This window comes from Camelina sativa, chromosome 17, assembly GCF_000633955.1.
Source record: "Camelina sativa cultivar DH55 chromosome 17, Cs, whole genome shotgun sequence".
NCBI classification, from domain to species: Eukaryota; Viridiplantae; Streptophyta; class Magnoliopsida; order Brassicales; family Brassicaceae; genus Camelina; species Camelina sativa.
Genome location: NC_025701.1, coordinates 3,683,109 through 3,704,968, shown reverse-complemented (window position 1 = coordinate 3,704,968; position 21,860 = coordinate 3,683,109). Strand labels below are relative to the sequence as shown.

The window sequence follows — 21,860 nt, the reverse complement described above, 5'->3', positions numbered from 1 at the left end:
TGCAAAACGTAAAATTGTTTTTAAATTTGGGTTCTGACTTGGAAAGAGAATAATTAACCAATACACATATTTAATGAAATGAGAATAATATTACAAATGGACTAGAAAAGACAGCATAAGCTAATTATTTATCATATTTAGCAAGCAAAAAATGGGAGACCATTAACAACTTTCCTATTCAAATTCTAGTTCAGTAAGGGAAAAGTGAAATGCTTTTCACAAAAGAGACGAACAATCTAACTTTACATACACTTTTCTTTGTAATTTGGTTGTGCATGGTTACGTCAACCCCTGTTTCGAAGTATGTAGAACGTCTTTATAATGAAACGCATAATCCGGCTTTAAAGGCCTATTCTAAGTTCTTATGTAAACATATGTATCTTCTATAAAAAGATTATAATAATATTTAAACCTGTTAAATTAGAGTTTGTTATGTGTTTCCAACTCAAAACCAATTAACAATAAGTTGAGAGACTTTAATTCTTTATATATTAACCAAGTCTCTTTACATCTATTAGATAGGAGATATTTTCTCCACACGCCTCCTCGAGATGATGGCTCTTCTAGCCATTAATCTCGACAGAATCCATCATGCCTCCTCAAGATAATACTTTTTATTTAGTTATGTCGATGAAATTAAACCTATCTTTGAGCCATCAATTAATGGGGTGATCGAGCCTTCATCCAGACCGGATTAATTAACGGGTCGAATTAATTAATGGGCTAGCGTGTGTAGGCTCTAATACCATATTAAATTAGAGTTTGTTATGGGTTTCCAACTCAAAACTAATTTACAATGAGTAAAGAAGCTCTAACTTTTTATATATTAACTAAATCCCTTCACAACTATCAGATGTAAAATCTTTTCTCCGCAAAACCTCTATATTACCACGAAAAGTACAGAATGTAAATGAAAGATTAAAAACTCAGAAAAATAAGAAGAAGGAAATATTCAAAAGTTTTCATCTTCGTCACGTGAATAAAGAGCTAATAAGAGCAGAGAGTATTTGTGATGTGACCTTCGACTAGGTGAATTTTTACGCAGTATACTATAATAAGTATTTTTTTTTTTCAAAAACAAAGGTCAAATGCATGCGAGTGGGATATGATCCGTACGTACTGGATTATTCGGATTACGTGCCTCGAATTTCAGTTTTTTCTAATATTTAGGTTTTGACATTCCATAAGCCAACCATTGCTTCATCAAGAATAATTTCTTTTACCAAAGTAGCTAGCCTCTAATCAAAATTAGGTCAACCTTATTTTTCATTGTGGGTATTAATTCTCAGTTTTCCATTTAGACCACTTCATACATTACTTTACTCAGATTAATTTATTTAAATAAGATTTCCAAGACACTGTAATAATATATGAATATTACGTATATAGTAGAAAATCGTTTATATGTTTCGGTCGTGACTTGATCCATGCATCATCATCAATCGTTCTATAGCTAACATATGGATTTCAACAACTGTTATAGTAAATTAATAATATATATATATAACAAGTTTATACTAAATTAATATTTAAAATCTTAACTCGAGTCGAATATTTCAATCGAATGAACTCAGGACAGTTTTAGGAGAAAGGTACCGTAGACCAATAAAAGTACGTCAATTTTTAATTTTATTATATTTGCAGATTTTGACTTAAATGGGTTTTCGTATTTTTTTCTAAAAAAGAAAAAGATCAAACACAAACAAGATTGAACACGTCAACTCAATTTATACGCTTATGATGATTCCAGAGAACACGATGGTAACACAACCTATAAACAATAACCCAATTGATATATTCTCACTTACCGCACTGCAATGTCAAAGGATATTCGTATCATACTTTGTTTAGTATATGAACTAAAAAGTTTGTTTTTTTTTACTATTGGAACGCACGAGGAGTTGAAATCTCGTTTCAATATGTAATTTACAATTTGATGTGTAGTTAATATAGGTTGTCAAAAAGAACATTAAAAAGGTAAATACTAAATAATTTTTTTATTAGCATGATACTAACATTTTCTTTTAACATAGTTATATTTTTGGATATTTCTCTCTAAGAATAAAATATAAGTAAATACAGTAAAACTTCAATAAACCAACGCTGTGATAGTTTATAGTTTAAATATAATGAAAACGTTAACATGATTTCGATGGTATTGATGATCTTACAAAAATAGCATTGTCATCTGATGACTATACCGACATAGATAGAGATAGAGTTATATTTTGAATCACTTGGTTGCAAAATAATAAAATTGAAGAAATCAGAAACATGCATGATTTATTAGATGAAAATTAAACTAGTAATACATTTAACGATGATAATGAACTACATCCACAGCATACTACTACATACTACACATATTGGCTTCACATACACACATCCATACAGAGACAGAATCTTAGATATAGTATGTAATAAATTAAGAGTTATAGGTTCAGTGCAAGGACATGATAGCACATCTACTCATACACATATACACCTATACATCTATATATAGAGAGAGAGTCTCATATTGGATTACTCGTATAAAAAGGTTATAAGAGAGACGAGAGAGGTGTACAGATTCATTAAAACAAGAAGAGAAAAAAATGACAGATGAAGATAGGTTATTACCAATAGCCAATGTAGGGAGACTTATGAAGCAAATCTTACCATCAAATGCGAAGATCTCAAAAGAAGCAAAACAAACAGTTCAAGAGTGTGCAACGGAGTTCATAAGCTTTGTTACATGCGAAGCCTCGGACAAGTGCCACAGGGAGAATCGAAAGACGGTGAATGGTGACGACATCTGGTGGGCTCTCAGCACTCTCGGCCTTGATAACTATGCTGACGCCGTGGGTAGGCATCTTTACAAGTACCGTGAAGCCGAGCGAGAAAGAGCTGAGCACAACAAAGGTAGCAATGATAGTGGGAACGAGAAAGGACCCAGTACTAGAAGTGATCTACAGAGTCAGTCGACAAAGTTTATTAGAGTTGTTGAGAAGGGAAGCAGCTCCACGGCCCGTTGAATTAGATATATATTGATGTTCTCTGAATCATTTACTATGAAGCCAAGAAAGATCTGTAGAGAAACAAAAAGGATTCAATAATCGTTAATACAATGTATATGTCTGTAATAATTGCTTTAATTATAATTGATATTTTTCTACATACATATAAAGATATGAGATTTCTTCTTGCAAGCAAATAAGGTGTAATTCAGACTTCGAGTATTGGTCGGTTTGAACCAGTGGAAGATAGCATAAACAAGGTATAGCAAGATAACTTTTGTTCTTTTTTTTTTTTGGTATGTGAATTAGTAATTAGGAATTAGAAAAGAAGAGGTTTATGCGTGCATAGATCGATATTTCGAAAGGCTACATACATAAACATGATTAGGCTAAAAAAAGAAGAGATTTATGTGTATCTTACCGGATAGATCCATCGATGGATCTGTTTCAGTGGTTTGATCTGTGAAACTTTTCATCCCCATATGCCTTATGGAGCCTGAGCTAGTACGTTAACCAAAAGAAAGGAGCTAGCACTGGGACTTAGACCATTTAAAATGAAATTCTTATTACAAGGAATACGATTCCTAAAGAAGTCAGAACGTAATTAGTTCACATTAATGGAAAGAAGCTTAGAAAGTTGACACATGCCAGAACTTCATTCACATGTAAGCAGGTGAAGCACAAGATAAGAAAATTCCAATTAAGTTAAAGTCAATACATTTTTTCTTCGCAGAAACAGCCCATAGAATTAAGAACAACCAATAGGGAGATGAGCTGTTTTTTTTTTTTTTGTTTATCGTAAAACTAAAGAGTCAAAAGGGTCTAGCTAGGGTTTGAATGGAGAGCGTTGGAGGTTCAGAATTCCAAATATAACCCTAAGAATCTGAGGACCACAACCTTATAGGTACACTAAACCCAAAAATTATATTTGAAATTTTGAAGATTTGTATATCTTATGGCATGTTCACTTTATGGTTATTTGCAAATGGGTGATTTTAAATCATCAAATTAAAAAGAAAGTAAGAAACGATTCATCAAAGAAAGATGCAACCTATAGTTTATGTATAGAGTTTTCTTTGGGACCACTTCTCAACTATCTTATGTTCTTGTTCGAATCAACTAGGATTGAGCAAGTAACATATATAAGAGATTAGTTCAAAGAGACAAAAGCTGAAATCACAAACATCAAGATCTTTATTTATCAATAACTATACCAAGATAGTAAGTAACATTCCATAGTACATTTTAAACTATTAGTATACCAATGTGGTAATACCCAATGTTTTGTTATGTACTACTATCAACCTTAACAATGTTATATCTGACATCTATGTACTGAATGATTATAGGGATACATGTTTGTTTCCATTGGCTCAAACCATGGAATCGCGGCATTGAGCTCCTGTACAGGCAGGCAGCGATGCCTCGGGAACCATGAGCGCGAATATTTTAAGGTAACAACAAGTATAAACCACATCTGATGTACCCATTGTGAAGGACAAAAAGAAAGATGAAAAGGACAGGTCCATGTGAAATATAATAGCTTATTATGATGATTTTACATATACACAAGCTTTGAGGTTGCAGCATGGACAAAGATATACATTAGCTTATTATGATGAATTTACCTACAACCGTTTATTTTACCCAAGTTGTTGTACTTGATTCCCATAAGAATCCCATGAGCATGAGATGCACCCTTGTCAAAAGTTGTTCATGTAAAAGGAAAGAGCTGTTTGATACCACTTATTTTTTTTTTTTCAGAGTTCTTTTATGAGGAACAACTCAATTTAAAGCATCTTTAAAATTTAACGATGTTTGAAAAACATATTTCAGATAATTAGGTTTTCGTTTGAATGGGGAGAAACTATATAATACAAATTATTTAACAAGATTCGACTTTTAAATCATATTGGATGGCATCACTTCTAAAAACGAATCTAATAGAACCAAACTTAATACAAATTCTGCCAATGCGTAAATCAAGTAATTCGTTGATCCACCACCTCTATTCTTAATAGGACTATAGGAGGAACCAATTAGCAACTTTGGATATTGTATGAAGATGTTGTACGTAGACACATGTGTGCACTTTTTAAATTGGTTTGTGCTACTCCAAATCCGAGTTCTTCTTCGAAAAATAACTAAACCTCTAAAAAATCCTAACTCAAACACACATTTTAGTTTTTGACTCATCGATTCATTTTTTTCATATATTGAACTTTAATTCTTAAGAACTGTCAATATAGCTGTCACTTCGTGTGTTTTTTTTTTTTTTTGCATAATTCATATATTAAAATATTTTCTATTTTCATTGTTCTCTCTTCTTCCTTTTTTTTTTTTTTTTTTTAATTTCGTGCATATTTTAAATCGCAATATATTACTTCGCTGCATGAGCCTTAATTATCTTCTATTTCAGCAGAATTTTTCCTTCTAGTCTTTACTCCTATAAAATTCATCACGTCAAACCAATGAAGAATGATCAATTAGCAACTTTGGCTATTGTGTGAAGATGTTGTAGACATATATGTGCACTTTTCACATTGTTATTTTATTGGTTTGTGCCACCTAAATCCTTGTTCTTTTTCTAAAAATAACCAAACCCCTAAAACCCTAACTCAAAACGCATGTTTTTTTATTGAACTCAAATTCTTAAGAACTGTTAATATCGCTGTCACTTCGTGCATATTTCATATTTGTTTAGCATATGTCATCATATTTTCATTTTTTTTGTCACTTAAAGCATATTTTAAATCTCAATATATATTATTGTTCGCTGCATAAAACCTTATCTTCTATTTCAGCATAATATTTCCTTATGTTTTTTAGCTCAATAGAAAATTCATCACTTCAACCTTTTCATTTGACATCTTGTTATATTTTTATAGGGTAGCATTCAGTAGGACGCTTGTAATCTATTTGGATCTGGAAACAAAGGGGTTTGGTGAACACTTCGTTGGAGTCACTATAAAGTTGCATCTCAAAATTCCAACACTGCAATTCATGTAATTTATAAGAAGAATGGTTGCTAATCGTCTATCATCGTCTTCAAAATATAAAGTCAATTTTACAGTTTTAGTTTTTAATAATGTAGTGTTTTTTTTTTTTCATATGTTTTGACTTTTGAGCTTAGAGAAATCTAGACTCGGTTTGACAAAAANAAAAAAAAAAAAAAAAAAAAAAAAAAAAAAAAAAAAAAAAAAAAAAAAAAAAAAAAAAAGAGAAATCTAGACTCGAACCTTTTTTTCTTCTTCAAGGATGTGTTTGGGCCAAGTTTTTGGGTTTGCCATCACTTTACAAGACTACCGAGACGAAACCTACGAGACAATAATGAGTTTCACGGATATGCTCAAAACATGAAGTCTCTTCTATAATTAATTATAAATCGTGTCATCCTGGATTACAATACACGATTTTCTTCCCTGTACAAAATTGTATTTACCCTAAGATAACGGGTTGCTGGGGGATGTAATTATTTGTTTTCTTTAATCTAATATTCCACTACGAGTTGAAAAACAAATACTACTAAAACTGAAGAACTTGAAATAACATTTAGTTTTTTTTTTGGCTTTGTTTAATATTTTGGCTCAAAGTACAAGAACTATATAATATGAATGATGAGGATTAGAAAAGTCGTGTATATAATTTCTATTTTTATGTTATGAATAAAATCATTGTTTATTCTCGGAAACATATGTGTTATTCTTGTCAATCAATTTCCAAACGTTTTAATGATAGTAAAATTTGTCTTGTTTATTTTTTTTTGGTTTGAAAATTATAAAAAACAAATCAACTTTTTACAATGTCAAATGTCAAAGTATATTCATGTTAAAAAACAAAACACACATCTGGAATCGAGTCCCGCTCTCTACGAATATGAATATAGGGATTAGGTTAATGAATCGTCCTGTTGTGCCCCAATAGTTGAAAAAAAAAAACAAACACACCCAATTAATATTATGTTCATTGTAAAAAAAAATAAAAGATCGTCTTCTAATGTATTTGTAAAATTAATAATGTGACAGGATATGACTTATTTTAGTTAGTTGACTAAAAATAAATATCAGATGCTAATTTACGCTAAAGAATAAAATAAACTATTTGCTAATATATACTTTTTAAGATTAGAAAAAGGATAAGAATATTCAGTTAATAAATTGTAAAAATGTTATTCGGAAAACTATTGTAGTATAAAATATAGTAAGTAAAACTAAATTAAAAAAAGGAAAAAAAAAGGGGAAAAAATCATATCTGTGTCGATGGGATTGATTAAAAACAACATTTGCATTACGCAGCGCTTCTTCTCGCCCCTCAGATTCTTTCTTCTTCACATTCGATAGAAAGAGACCATAACCTTCTCTCTCTCTCTCTCTCATTTCCCCCAGATCCAAAACAATGCCATCTCCACTCTCTTTAATTAGGGTTCTCTCCTTCTTTTCAAATCCCTAATTCTTTGCTCCTCCCCTTTTTCTATCAATTTCCCGATCATCCAGCTCTCTCTTCTCTACTCTCTTTCTCTCTTCCCCAATTCAAAAGATCAGAGCCGCGAATTCCCTGGGAACCTTTTCCCTTTTCGATTTTTATTCAGCTAGGGTTTCCAGGTCGCGTGTATTGTCATCAGTTGACCTTTTATATACCCAGATCGTTCCGTTGTTGAGTTTTAGGGCAAGGTTTTTTTTTCTAATTCGTGTTGGTTGAATATTTCTATCTAGGTTTGGGAGAGTTCGGTAATTTCGTTGTAGATCGTGATTTGGGATTTTAGGGTTTCGGTTACTGGTGGCTAGGATTTATGGTAATTATCGAATTTGGACTCTCTCTCTGCATGTGTTAAAGCGTTGAATTCGGGAGTTTTCCTCAAAACCGTGTCTTCTGCTGAAGGAATCAAGATACATTGAGAATCGATTGAGAAGGTTTTTTTTTTTTAGGAATTAGTGTTTTTGTGGATTGTAACAAACTATATAAAACCCACTGGGAGAGGGGATGTTTGGTTCTACATTGGATAGCAGCCGTGGAAACAGCGCTGCCTCAGGGCAGCTTCTTACTCCCACCCGCTTTGTCTGGCCTTATGGAGGTAGAAGGGTTTTTCTTAGCGGATCTTTCACCAGGTGAGATGACTCACTGTGAGCTACTACAACTAGGATTTTTCTATTACTGGAAACAAATTTAAGGTTATATCCCATAGATTATGTGTGCTTCCTATAGTTGTCATTGGGGGGGTTTTGGTCTCCATGGACTGATTTCTGAAATGGGCATGTGAGCAGGTGGACAGAACATGTGCCATTGTCACCGCTTGAGGGCTGTCCTACTGTTTTTCAAGTCATTTGCAACTTGACGCCTGGATATCATCAGGTTAATAATCTTGTACTGGAGACCTTTTTCATGACAAATTCTTTGTGAATTAATTCCCGCAGGGGAGCATCTATGTCCTTAATTGTACTTTTGCGATGTCCATGGTACTGCTGTATTCAGTCTCTGGATTCTTAACCTATGCAATATTGCATGAGATTCTTATTATATACCTCTGTCATAGCTGCACAATTTTGGCTAGGAAAATTCGAATTTCCCTGGCTAATTGATTAAATTTTTGCTTTTTACATCACCATCAACATTACTGGAAACTCTAGAAAAACTTAAATTTTGGGTTCTTCATGTTGTATTGATAGCTAAATCACTTCTTTTTATAAAGGGTACAGAGTGTAGAAATTCATTTATTTTTGCACTTGGATGTACTACAGTTAACATAGTTGTAATTATTACAACATAAGATACTTTAGAAGCAACTAATGTTACATTCAGTTATTTTTTTATCATGCAGTATAAGTTTTTTGTTGATGGGGAATGGCGGCACGATGAGCACCAACCATTTGTAAGCGGAAATGGTGGAGTAGTGAATACAATATTTATAACTGGACCAGATATGGTTCCTACTGGTTTTAGCCCAGAGACTCTCGGCCGGTCAAATATGGATGTGGATGATGTCTTCGTGCAAACAGTAAGGAATCTGACCCTTTCTTTTCCAAAATGCAATGTTTATTCTTGCTTCTTGATTGTTTCAGTTTCCTGCGTTGCTTCTAGTTTGGTGTCTTGTAATTTTAATCTGTGGTTGATATTCATCAGAGTATCATTTTAACTCTTCGTCAGTAGTCTATAAGTAGGATTGATTTAGACCATTTTTTTTATGTTGTATAAAGCAGGAATCATTAAGTTCCATTAAATTGTCTCTGAAACTACACTAAATTGAGTTTCTGACTGCTTTTATTTGGTGATTATATTGTAGGCTGATTCATCCCAAGAAACTATCCCTAGGATGTCAGGGGCTGATTTGGAGGTCTCTCGTCACCGTATATCTGTTTTATTATCAACCCGAACGGCATATGAGCTGCTACCTGAATCGGGCAAGGTATGGTTTCTTTTTTTCCCTATTGCCTGATCATTGATGATTTCTGTCTTCATGTCCTATAGATATCGATAAGACTTCTGGCTTCTTACTCGGAAATTATCTAAGGTGATCAGAAATTTTACAGGTTATTGCATTGGATGTTAATTTACCAGTGAAGCAAGCATTCCATATACTCTATGAGCAGGTCTGCTCTATTTTCCAATTACCCTTGTATCAGCTTCTGTTCTCTTTGGGATGTTCATCTCTCTGTCTCTCACAGTCACTGTAAAAATTCTAATATAGTTGTATCCCGACCCGAAAAGGGAAGGACGTGAAAATTAAACGAACTATAGATTGTCTGGCTTTCTGTTTTTTGCTAATTCCAGATGCTTTCAGGGAATCCCTTTGGCTCCTCTTTGGGACTTTGGTAAAGGCCAATTTGTTGGAGTTCTTGGTCCACTAGACTTCATTCTAATACTGAGAGAGGTTGGCTTCTCTACAAACTGTTCTTTTCTAGAGCATTTCTTTGAGTTACATGAGTTCTTACTTTCCGTTTGTTCCTGCTATTATCCCATATTGTTTTTTGGCTTCCGGTGGGCTTGTGTTTCATTTGAGATATCAATACATCTTTTGCAGTATAAACTCATCTTCCTAAGGATATTGGTTTCTTTCTACTGAGCCGTTTTAAGTCATGCCGAGTGTTGAACCAGAAAAATCCATGCTGAGTAGGACCTGGGGGGATAATTATACTAGTGTGGGGCTCACAAATATTTATGTACCTTGTCTAAACTTGTGATTTAATTTGCAGAACTATAATAGAATTACCTAGTTTCTAAGTATGTTACCTGGTGTGATATATCTGCAGATTTTCTACTAGCTTTCTCAGTATGAAATTTCACTCTTGCATGGTAATAACAAACTTGTGAAATTGCAGCTGGGAACCCATGGATCAAACCTGACAGAGGAAGAGCTTGAGACGCACACAATAGCAGCCTGGAAAGAGGGGAAGGCTCATATTAGCCGACAATATGATGGAAGTGGGAGACCATATCCTAGGCCACTTGTTCAGGTGTGATTTTCACAGTTGCATTATTGACTTTCTTGTAGCTTCGCTTCTGTTTGCCTATCTCTGAACATAGCCTTGTCCTATAAATTTCTATTGCATGTTACAGAAAAAAACCTAGTAGTTTTCTCTCTTGCTATTATTAATGTTTCATAAATGGCTATTAGGTTGGACCCTATGATAATCTGAAAGACGTTGCCCTGAAAATTTTGCAAAACAAGGTTGCAGCCGTTCCGGTTATATATTCGTCCTTGCAGGATGGTTCATATCCGCAGTTACTGCATCTTGCTTCGCTTTCAGGCATATTAAAATGTAAGGTGCCTTCGTTTTTGATTAAGACACTGATAAGCGCGCCAAATTTGACATACAAACTTTTTAGTTTATGACGTGCATATGATTTTGCCATTTCCAAAACTTTCCCACTTCTTCATTTCTCCAAATTCTGTGAAGGGATGGGAATTAGAGACTATAGTTGCAATTGACTGTCCAAACTTCAGTTTTCATGTTGACTCTAAATTAAACATAATCTTCCAGGTATATGCAGATACTTTAGACATTCGTCTAGCTCTTTACCAATCCTTCAGCAACCCATTTGTTCAATTCCCCTGGGTACTTGGGTCCCTAGAATCGGAGAATCAAGTAGCAAACCTCTCGCTACATTGAGACCACACGCCTCGTTGGGTTCTGCGCTCTCATTATTAGTTCAAGGTAATACTTTCTGCTCCTTTTCACTAATATATTATTCAAAGCTCATCCATCTCATCTGCAACTTGAGACTAACCTCTACATCTCAGTGAAAATTTTCATCATAGATGGTAATATCACCAAGTAGCTGAACACATGGGTTTCTTTGACCTGCCTAGTCAAAGTTGTTTAAAAGAGCATCATATCGATCAAAATCAATACAGACCAAATAACCTGCTTTAGATGTTACAACCACTATTATAATTGTTACAACGTGAGTAAATTAACCCGGTTTTAGAACATGGAAATTATTGTGAAACATAAAGCAAATATATTTCTCGTGGTGCATTGCATTCGATAACCTTTCTCTGTTTCCTTATGTATGGAAATGAATGAAAATGTCGTGATTTATATATGTCTCGGGTTTTCTGGTTATTACAGCTGAAGTTAGTTCAATTCCGGTAGTGGATGACAATGACTCGCTTATTGACATATACTCTCGAAGGTAAATCTTTAATCGTGCTTTATATAGGTCTTATGCATTCCATTTTTTGTGTCCTCTGATCTGATGATATTTGTAATCTTGTAGTGATATAACTGCTCTGGCTAAAGATAAGGCATACGCACAGATTCATCTTGACGACATGACGGTTCACCAGGTAAGCCTCTCATCATAAACCAAACCCGGCCTGTATCTCATCAAGCTTTTCTTTTTACGAGTTTACTTAAGAAGTCGTCTAACCTGCCTATTTATCATTGGAAATGTCTCCTCCTTTCTAATTTATTTATACATAATTAGAAGAATGGGAAAAAGATACAAAGTTATAATAAAATGGAGAATGTATTTGTGGTTTCAGGCGCTGCAGTTGGGGCAAGATGCGAGTCCGCCATATGGAATCTTCAACGGGCAGAGATGTCACATGTGCTTGCGCTCTGATTCTCTTCTGAAAGTGATGGAGCGGCTGGCAAATCCAGGTACAATCTCTCTCTCTCTCTCCCATCAAGAGTCTGTCAGCTTTGTTTTGTCCTATATATGAAAAACGATCATCAGATGAGAGGATTGTGTGTGTATAACAAACAAAACAGGTGTAAGGAGGCTGGTAATAGTGGAAGCAGGGAGTAAACGTGTTGAAGGTATCATATCATTGAGCGATGTTTTCCAATTCCTGCTCGGTCTTTGACTCCCACCACAGCAAAGACAACCTCCTCCAAACTCTTTTTTCTTTCCTTTTTTTTTTACCCTCATTTCCTCAAACAAACTACCCCACCAACAATTTGCATCATCTTATTTTTATTTTTCATCATGCAAGGAATTTGTAAATTTGCTACGAACCTCTTCATCATTGTTTTCTTCTTCTTCTTATTATTTTTGTTGTTTTAGTTGAACGGGTTTCCATTCTTGTGAAGATATTGGGCTACTACGGGAATCTTTTACTTAGTAGCTTCTCTCAGCTTTTTTTCTTCCCTCTGTCTTTTTTCCCCCCTTTATTGGACTATTTCGCTTATCTATCTATTCTAAAAGCAACAGCATGAGAGTGAGAAGCTTACCAGATAAAGATTGACAGATATAGTAAATCTCACCAGAGAATAAGCTCGACGCTATACAAATAATGATTAGAATGGTTGCAATCATAATCTTTAAGTACAATAGCAAGCAAGTCAGGGATGGTTGTCGAGTCATGTTAACTGTTGAGCGAAAGTGATCTCTGTGATTCACATATGCAGTTGCATAAGTTAGTTAACCCACTAAAGGCTCCGAATAGTCGATGATGTAATAAGTGACATGAAAAAAAAGTTATTACTATAAAGTTTGGCTTATCCATAAGTTACGTTTTCCCAAAACTTGACTTGGAAGAGACAGTCGTCAACCCAAGTGTCTTGTCTTTTTTGATTCTGAAGAAATTGTCCTGAAAACAAACATAGCAACTTCAGAAAACGAATAATGGCGGAGATCGGGAAGACGGTGTTAGATTCCGACTGGTTAGCGGCGAGATCCACGGAGGTCGATGTCGACGGCGTTCAGCTCACTACCACCAATCCTCCTGCCCTCGGTCCTGATTCTCGCTGGATGGAAGCCGTCGTACCCGGAACGTAAATTAATCTTTCCCTTTCCTTNTTTTTTTTTTTTTTTTTTTTTTTTTTTTTTTTTTTAATTTTACTTATTAAAGCTAATTAGTTAAAGTAAGTCAACTCCGAAATAAGTTTAGGATTTTGACTTTCCTCTTCTTGTTGCATGCATGAACGATGATTTTGCTGATATATAATGTGTTCCTCTGTAACAGTGTTTTGGGGACACTGGTGAAGAACAAAGTTGTTCCAGACCCATTCTATGGACTCGAGAATGAAGCTATCACGGATATTGCTGATTCCGGGAGGGACTATTACACCTTCTGGTTCTTCACTAACTTCCAATGTAAAAGGGTGAGATCACTTCACTGCTTACCTCATTTCACAATATTTGCTATTTCGCTTTGCTTATCTATTTCAGCTTAAAACTATGATTTCTTATTATATTCTTCATTTCTGTTATCATTTATTGGGGTCTATTGCTTGATGTTTTTTTTTTTTTTGCAGTTGCGGAATCAATACGTGCATCTGAATTTTCGTGCCATCAACTACTCTGCGGAAGTGTATGTAAATGGACACAAGACAGTGCTTCCCAAAGGGATGTTTCGCAGACATTCACTTGACGTTACTGATATCTTGCATACTGAAAACAATCTAGTTGCTGTTCTTGTTCATCCCCCAGATCATCCTGGGACTATCCCTCCCAAGGGAGGACAAGGTGGTGATCACGAGGTACACCTCTCTCTTTCTCTCTCTCTGTGGAAACGGTCCTGTCATTGTTGTTGTCTTTGCTTTGTTCAATTCTAGCTACTTGCAAACACTATAACCAATGTGACTGGAATGTGCATGACAGATTGGAAAAGATGTAGCTGCACAGTATGTGGAAGGTTGGGACTGGATCTGTCCAATAAGGTAATGCTTTCACTTGCTTTTCGTTAGAAGATATTTGAGTTTATCGGATGGATAAAGGCATTCTCACTGAAAACATTGATAATGTCTTCTAGGGACCGGAATACTGGCATATGGGATGAAGTGTCAATATCTGTTACCGGGGTTAGTTTTATCTGGTTTACATTATTTTCCAGAGATGATATCTATTGAGTTTCTCCATGGAGCAAACTTTGGATCGTTTATAATCATGCTCTTATTGGATGTTTTGTTTGCAGCCTGTAAGAATAATTGATCCCCATTTGGTCTCAACCTTCTTTGACCATTACAAGAGGGCTTACTTGCATGTGACTGCTGAACTGGAAAACAAAAGCACATGGACTGCCGACTGTTCTGTAAATATTCAAATAACAGCTGAACTCGAAAACGGTGTTTGTTTAGTTGAGCATCTTCAGACAGAGAATGTTTTGATTCCAGCTAAAGGACATATTCAGCACACTTTTAAACCGGTGAGTTTGGTACTGTTATCGCATAAGACTTGTTCATGACGTAGATAACTTACTCTGTTCAGGGATCTTATCTGACCACTAGAGATCTATGATGGTAGTATTATTTATCATGTAAACTAATGGGATAGTGATGTAACAGCTCTTTTTCTATAAACCTGAATTGTGGTGGCCCAACGGGATGGGAAAGCAAAACCTTTATGACATCTTGATCACTGTTGTTGTGAAAGAATTTGGGGAATCTGATTCCTGGATGCAGCCATTTGGATTCCGTAAGATAGAGAGTGTTATCGATAGTGCCACTGGTGGAAGGTAAGCTCCATATATCTCAGTCTCAGTTCACTATGGGTATAACGTTTTCGGTAGAGGCTCTGCATCTTCTTTTCGAAATTTTGCAGGCTGTTCAAGATTAACGGAGAGCCGATCTTCATTCGTGGTGGCAATTGGATACTATCTGATGGGTTGTTACGGCTCTCTAAAGAACGTTATAGAACGGATATAAAGTTCCATGCAGATATGAACATGAACATGATCCGTTGCTGGGGTGGTGGGTTGGCTGAAAGGCCAGATTTTTATCATTTTTGTGATATCTACGGTTTGCTGGTATGAGTCAAGAAGTGTTGTTCGCTATCATTCTGCTTCAAAATTCATCACCATTCCTAAAGCTTACCCTATTCTCAGGTCTGGCAAGAGTTTTGGATCACGGGAGATGTTGATGGAAGAGGTGATCCAGTATCAAATCCGAACGGACCACTAGACCATGAGTTATTCCTCTTATGTGCTCGTGATACTGTCAAACTTTTGAGAAACCATCCAAGCCTAGCTCTTTGGGTGGGTGGAAACGAACAAGTTCCGCCAAAAGACATAAATGAGGCTCTAAAGCAAGACCTTAGGCTTCACCCTTATTTTAAAACCCATATGTTATCAGACGAGGATTCGGATCCTAGTGTTTATCTTGACGGTACTAGAGTTTATATTCAAGGATCTATGTGGGACGGATTTGCAGATGGTAAGGGAAACTTCACTGACGGCCCTTACGAGATTCAATACCCTGAAGATTTTTTTAAAGATACATATTACAAGTATGGGTTCAATCCGGAGATTGGTTCGGTTGGAATGCCAGTTGCAGCTACGATAAGAGCGACAATGCCTCCGGAAGGTTGGGAGATTCCTCTGTTTAAAAAGGGTTTGGACGGGTTTGTTGAAGAAGTACCAAACCGAATGTGGGATTACCACAAGTACATTCCATATTCTAAGCCTGGAAAAGTTCATGACCAGATTCTGATGTACGGTACTCCGGAGAATCTCGATGACTTCTGCTTGAAGGTATATTTGGGAGCTTAACCGTTTTAGCCTTTGCTGGTGTTGGCTTGCCTCGGTGCATAAATGTTTTTCCCCTTAACTTAGTGCGATGTCTAACTTTGGTTGTTGAAAGAAACTTGAGATCATTAGTGACATATTCTGACTTGTTTTTCCCTCTGTAACAGGCTCAACTGGTAAACTACATTCAGTACAGAGCTCTATTCGAGGGCTGGAGTTCACGAATGTGGACAAAATACACGGGTGTCTTGATCTGGAAGAACCAAAATCCATGGACTGGTCTCAGAGGTCAGTTCTATGATCATCTTCTCGATCAAACAGCCAGTTTCTATGGCTGCCGTTCAGCTGCAGAGCCAGTCCATGTCCAATTAAACCTGGCAAGTTACTTTGTTGAGGTCAGTATGATTCCCTATAACTCTTTCTCTAGCAATTGCTGTGAATGAAATTCTCAGGAAAAGAGTTTAAAGTCTTGATTTAAAGAAGAAGTGAATGAAGTAAATAATGCATGAAATGGTGGACTTTGACCCCACAGGTTGTAAACACGACGTCTAAAGAGCTGTCAGATGTCGCGATAGAGGCATCAGTATGGGACCTAAACGGGAACTGCCCATACTCGGAAGTGTTTAAGATAGTCTCTGCACCACCAAAGAAAGTAATGCAAGTTTCGGAATTCAAGTACCCAAAATCAGAAAACTCAAAGCCAGTGTATTTTCTTCTTCTCAAACTGTACAATGTCTCAGACAAAACGGTTATATCCCGGAACTTCTACTGGCTTCATCTGCCTGGGCAGGATTACACACTCTTGGAGCCGTACAGAAAGAAACAAATACCTCTGAAGATCACTTGCAATTCAGTTCTGGTTGGTCCAAAATATGAGCTGGAGATCAATGTCCAAAACACATCTAGAGCTGGCTTAGCCAAAAACGTTGCTCAAGAAGACGGAAAGCGCAATCTGGGGTTGCTCCAGAAGCTCTTTAGTAGATGTGTTGTTTCTGGAGATAGCAGCCGTGCTTTGAAAGTGGTGGAAATGGAGGGATCTGATTCAGGGGTTGCTTTCTTCCTTCGTTTCTCTGTCCACAATGCAGAGACAGAGAAACAAGACACGAGAATTCTGCCAGTACATTACTCAGACAACTATTTCTCACTAGTTCCAGGTGAATCAATGTCTTTGAAGATCTCATTTGCAGCTCCTACAGGCATGAAGAAGTCTCCTCGTGTTATGCTTCAGGGCTGGAACTATCCTGATGGGTTTAGTGTTTTTGGTTGAGTCAAGTTATGTTTCGTGTTTGTAATGTAACTACCTGTAATCTCGAACCTTTGAATAAATGAATGATACGCAGAGGAGCGAACTTAAATATGCAACCTACACTCGCATTACACACATCTTTATACCTTTAACAACCCGCTCAGAACCATATATTCAGACCAAACCTCGTGTCTACTTATCATCATCACAGCAAAATAAGAGTTACATATATATATACTAGTTGAGCAATCAAAAATCAAAAGCCGGAGATTACGACATCTCTACCCGTTTCTGGCAAGTCTTGCATGAGAGAGAAGGAGATTATTGTACATGTTGTCATTTTGCTGGAGATGCAAACCTCGACTTCTCTCTCTGTCGGCTCAAGCCTCTGTCTCTTGGGGATGATCCCAACCCCGCTTGGCGCATGATCTCTGCAACAACAGATATACAAGTCAACGATTTGATTTATCAAGCTTAAACAAAGTTAATACTGCTATGTCCAGTTTCTCAACATTACATCACGGCATGTTAACAGTGGTTAATGCAAACACATTCTAAAATGTAAGGTTTCACTGGTGCCTTTGATTAATAAAAAAAATGATGTACGGTAAGAGTGAATGGCAGCAACAACAAAGCAAGCTACCATGATAATCATCAAGTAGTTTTATCTAGTGATCTAGAATCGTCAAGACCACAGGAAACGTGCAGTGTACAATCACGAATGTCATAAAAGGGACTTGCCTTGTCGCTTTCTTTCGAGTTCTTGATCAAGCTCTTCCTTCCACTTCATCTCTATCTCTGAAAGAGAAACACTGCAAAGCCAAACCCAGCAAATTTAAGAGATGAATGAATAAAACAAGAAGCCTAGACTAAGGTCCGAGACTAGGTGAAAATTTGAAACTATTGCTGGCCAATGGCTAGGCTGAATTTTAAAGAGCAGGAAGGTAGCTTTGGAATCCTTAAACTCTACATGGTTGGACGCATTTGTGATTACTTTTCTCAAAAATAAAGTTAGCTTTTGTGTAAAAACCCAAAATGCAACAATTTTGCGACATGGTGGGCGATCATAGCTTCAGACAAGCATGAACGGGACTTTGTTCTGGCTTCTTGATTCCTAGTTCCTACCGAGTGCCTAAGAGGAATCAAAGGAAATATCTAAATCCCAAACCGAATTAACTCTTGAGCGACTAACCTCTGGCTTGATTCCTGTTCAGTATCAACAACAAGACCGCTCCAATTAGTCACCCGAGCTGATACACCGTCCTGTGAAGCTTCATCATCTCCATTGTTAATATTCAATTCACGACTACCACCACTTCCTGGGCTCTTGGAACAACTAGTTGCGTCTGTTGCCCTCGAAGGTGAACCACCACGAGGACCCCGACTCGGTGACCTGCTTTTTGGAGGCAGTTTCAGGAAACCACGCGCTGCATCCTCTCTTTTACTGTTACTAAAATTACTCTCCATACAGCTGGGAGTGCATGTGACCAAACTATTGTAGTATTCTTCATAAAGAGGCGTCTGTAACTTCTTTAGTTCTGCAGCCTAAGGGAGATATATTTTCACTGCCATGTTAGTGTTTTATGTACAAATGAATTGAGGAAAAAATGCAAAATGTAGTATAATGTGCATGAAGCACCTTCTCATCTAAGAAAGCTTTAATTTTTGACTCTGCTAGCTCATCATCATCCTCTGAGTATGAAGGTTGGTCACATTCCATGCTCATTGTAGTCTCTTTCTCTCCATTACCAGGACTTTCATCAAATTTGGACTTCAGAGCAATGGACACATCACTTACGGCATCACAGCTCTGTCCACATATAATGAATAAGTGATGCTTACAAACATGATCCAAACAAGAGTTGAGACTCGAATAGCTCAGTAGATATCTAAATGAGAAATCGTATATATGCTTACCTTCTTCAGATCACTATTTTTTTCAAGGGTAGGCCTCGTTTCTCCATCAAATGTCAAGAAATTATCATCATCAATCAAACACATATCGTCTTCATCACCTCCATTATCATTTTGTTGCCATAAATTTTTGTTTTGGATTGATTTCACAGGATATACAAGTGAATAATTCAAACTGCCAAAGTTACACATGTCACCTACATCGTCGCATGTAGAATCTGGACTAAAATAAAAGAAGCAGATAATAAACCGTCAAAGTATTTCATATTACCCACAAATTCATCTTAGTACTTTTGGTTTCAACCAGATTTTCAGAACTTACGTGCACTGAGTGTTATTGTTCTGTAACGGTAGTGAAGTACTAGCATTATTCTGGAAAATAACAAAAATAATCATTGAAGATGGCTTCAAGAAAAAGTTATATGACATTCATAAGATGGTCAACATGCACCCACCATGACAGAACCAAGATCAGTAGACGCAGATTCCTTGTGTTTTCCCGTAACAAAAGGATGCTGCGAATAGAACAAAATCAGGAATTTTTCTCAAAACTTCCCAGGTTAATATGTAGGAATCATTGAAACTGTTTATAGTTCACCTTAAGTAGCTCAGATGCAGTTGGCCGCAGATTTGGTACCCTGTCAAGGCGGGTCAATGATTCAGCAATTCCAAAGACAAGACACAATAGTGGCGAAGGAAGTTACTACTAAAGTTCCAAACTAATTTTTTTGAAGAAAAGCAGCTTACTCCTGCAGACACTTGAGCAGAAAATCTTTTGCATCCGAGGAGAGGGTATCAGGTATCGGAGGATGTGATTTTGTTGTTCCAATGAAGAAGATAGCAGCAACCTGAAAAAAAAAAAAAAAAGAAAAGCAAGTCCATCAGTAGTTAAGAAGCAAACTTCTCCACAAAAAAATATCACCTGGAGTACAAAACAAATTACCTCTTTGTACTGCTGACTCCAAGGAGCCTTCCCAGTCACCATTTCAATAACTGTACAGCCTACGCTCCATATATCAGCAGAGCTGAAAATAATAGCAACAAGTTTGTAAGAAACTAAAATTATGGGACACCAGAACTATCAATACTAGCCACAGCCCACAGGTGTTTGAGATATCAGTTACAAAACATCAATTTTTGTATTTACGAGCAGGCTAGGGTGCTTACAAGCTATGTCCAGTTTGAAGAATAACTTCCGGAGCCATCCAATATGGTGTCCCTTTCATAGATTTTGCACCAGTAATCGTAGCCTATAGATGAAATTATGTGAATCAACAATGAATCACTATGAAGAATATGTTATACTAGACCAACTGAGAAAATAAGAGTATACACAGAAGACAGAAAATAACGCTTCCTGCAATAGAAGTTGTTTAAATACAAATTATTTGACTTACTAACTCAGCTACTTGTTTGGATGCACCAAAATCAGCAAGTTTAATGCATCCTTTGTTATCCACAAGAATATTCGCCCCCTGAGAACATATGAAATATAGAATTTCATGGTCAAGGACTCAAGATGGTAAGCACTTTCAAAGTATGAGTAAAAAAAATTGCTACCTTAATGTCTCTATGCATAATTGCATGATTATGCAGGTACTCCAGCCCTAATAGCAGCTGCCTCGTGTATGTCCGAACAACCTTATTCAACCATTCTCAACATCTAAGCACCGCAAACATACTAAGATATCGAAAAGAAACAAAAAAATCAAAGCATGACTTACTGATTCAGGAAAAGGTCCAAATTTCTCCAAGAGCGATGATATAGATCCACCAGGAACAAACTCGAGAAGGATATTTAAGGTGTCATCTTCCCTCACTGTACCCAAATATCTCTAATGCCCAAGCAAAAAAATAAAATTCCTAAGTTAGATAACACAATAACGAAGTGCTAAATGGATCCATATGCACTGGAGAAGAAGACAACAGCCACGAATATACTTACAACTATATTAGGATGGGAGAGATTTTTGAGAAGCTTAACTTCTTCTTCAAGCTCCTGAATATGAGCCTACTTAACACAAACACACAGAAAACAAAAAAACCATTAATGGGTTCATGAATAAATCATAATAGATTGGATTCGATTGGATTGTTTACGAACCTGAGTTTTTTCCTTGGAAGCACAATTGGCTGCAATCAAAACCTGAGTATAACAAAAAAAATCCTGAAGTTATCAGTAGAGATTTAGAGCAGATGCAAATTAGTGCGAAGATTTTAATAGTTCAATCGCGGATCTGAGATTGAACCTATAAGTCCCCAATTAGCTTAAAATCAATTAATAAACCCTAAAATCACCTGTTTAACGGCGAGAAGCTCCCCGGAGTCAAGATTCATACCCATGTACACAGTACCGAAGGCGCCGCGGCCAATTAACTGACCTTTCCTCCATAAAATCGGAGGCGCCATATCTACGGTGGTAGTAGTAGTAGGAGGCGACGACGAGGAGAAGGGTTTGGTAAGAATCTTCGATTTGTGGATTCAGGAAGTGATCTTATCGGCGAGAAGACCGGAAAACGGAGGCTGATTCTCCTGGTTTATCTTCTTCGGCGGTAAAACGGAAAACAATAGATCGACGAACGGAGCCGAAGAAATCGTAAATTTGGGGAAGACGATGAACGAGAGAGTGAGTGAGAGGGAAAAAGGCTTTTCGATATTATTTTTTTTTGAATTCAGAAAATATGACTTTATTACAAATTACGTCATTATTTCCAAACCTTTTAATATATTACGTCATAATCTGAAAACTCTACGTCAACAAAAAAAAAAAAGTGTGTGTTGTTTGAATAAATTAAAC

General features: G+C 36.4%; 4 protein-coding genes across 5 annotated transcripts; 3 read left to right on the top strand and 1 right to left on the bottom strand.

The window, feature by feature from the left end:
* On the top strand, positions 2,328–3,062 carry LOC104755092 (nuclear transcription factor Y subunit B-4-like). Its single transcript, XM_010477423.2, has one exon. The coding sequence runs from the start codon at positions 2,595–2,597 to the stop codon at positions 3,012–3,014; it is 420 nt and encodes a 139-aa protein (XP_010475725.1). The 5' UTR covers positions 2,328–2,594; the 3' UTR covers positions 3,015–3,062.
* On the top strand, positions 7,266–12,584 carry LOC104755090 (sucrose nonfermenting 4-like protein). 2 transcript variants are annotated; one of them, XM_010477422.2, is made up of 13 exons: positions 7,266–8,101; positions 8,258–8,345; positions 8,812–8,988; positions 9,274–9,396; positions 9,521–9,580; positions 9,772–9,861; positions 10,310–10,444; positions 10,606–10,750; positions 10,973–11,146; positions 11,564–11,627; positions 11,712–11,781; positions 11,980–12,097; positions 12,174–12,211. In XM_010477422.2, the coding sequence occupies exons 1-13, from the start codon at positions 7,977–7,979 to the stop codon at positions 12,194–12,196; spliced, it is 1,392 nt and encodes a 463-aa protein (XP_010475724.1). In that variant the 5' UTR covers positions 7,266–7,976; the 3' UTR covers positions 12,197–12,211. The 2 variants fall into 2 exon arrangements, with proteins under 2 accessions (XP_010475724.1, XP_010475723.1); XM_010477421.2 differs by having other exon boundaries at positions 7,267–8,101; positions 12,209–12,584.
* On the top strand, positions 13,065–17,265 carry LOC104755088 (mannosylglycoprotein endo-beta-mannosidase). Its single transcript, XM_010477419.2, has 11 exons — positions 13,065–13,213; positions 13,405–13,543; positions 13,697–13,921; positions 14,043–14,101; positions 14,194–14,242; positions 14,356–14,586; positions 14,726–14,895; positions 14,982–15,186; positions 15,265–15,909; positions 16,071–16,298; positions 16,436–17,265. Exons 1-11 carry the CDS (start codon positions 13,065–13,067, stop codon positions 17,168–17,170), a joined length of 2,835 nt encoding a protein of 944 aa, XP_010475721.1. The 3' UTR covers positions 17,171–17,265.
* LOC104755089 (mitogen-activated protein kinase kinase kinase ANP1) lies at positions 17,202–21,787 on the bottom strand. The gene is made up of 17 exons (XM_019239339.1): positions 21,362–21,787; positions 21,168–21,209; positions 21,009–21,074; positions 20,788–20,898; positions 20,624–20,704; positions 20,461–20,538; positions 20,231–20,313; positions 20,007–20,088; positions 19,811–19,911; positions 19,662–19,701; positions 19,519–19,578; positions 19,386–19,435; positions 19,067–19,286; positions 18,789–18,959; positions 18,342–18,694; positions 17,891–17,961; positions 17,202–17,580 (listed from the first exon to the last, which is right to left on the bottom strand). Exons 1-17 carry the CDS (start codon positions 21,470–21,472, stop codon positions 17,486–17,488), a joined length of 1,815 nt encoding a protein of 604 aa, XP_019094884.1. The 5' UTR covers positions 21,473–21,787; the 3' UTR covers positions 17,202–17,485.

Coding starts and splice junctions, on each gene's coding strand:
- LOC104755088 (XM_010477419.2), top strand. CDS start 13,065: ATGGCGGAGATCGGGAAGACGGTGTTAGATTCCGACTGGTTAGCGGCG. Junction 13,214..13,404: donor GAAGCCGTCGTACCCGGAAC/GTAAATTAATCT, acceptor CCTCTGTAACAG/TGTTTTGGGGACACTGGTGA. Junction 13,544..13,696: donor CTAACTTCCAATGTAAAAGG/GTGAGATCACTT, acceptor TTTTTTTTGCAG/TTGCGGAATCAATACGTGCA.
- LOC104755090 (XM_010477421.2), top strand. CDS start 7,977: ATGTTTGGTTCTACATTGGATAGCAGCCGTGGAAACAGCGCTGCCTCA. Junction 8,346..8,811: donor TGACGCCTGGATATCATCAG/GTTAATAATCTT, acceptor TTTATCATGCAG/TATAAGTTTTTTGTTGATGG. Junction 8,989..9,273: donor ATGATGTCTTCGTGCAAACA/GTAAGGAATCTG, acceptor ATTATATTGTAG/GCTGATTCATCCCAAGAAAC.
- LOC104755089 (XM_019239339.1), bottom strand. CDS start 21,472: ATGGCGCCTCCGATTTTATGGAGGAAAGGTCAGTTAATTGGCCGCGGC. Junction 20,314..20,460: donor CCAAACAAGTAGCTGAGTTA/GTAAGTCAAATA, acceptor TTTCATCTATAG/GCTACGATTACTGGTGCAAA. Junction 18,960..19,066: donor AAAATAGTGATCTGAAGAAG/GTAAGCATATAT, acceptor ATATGTGGACAG/AGCTGTGATGCCGTAAGTGA.
- LOC104755092 (XM_010477423.2), top strand. CDS start 2,595: ATGACAGATGAAGATAGGTTATTACCAATAGCCAATGTAGGGAGACTT.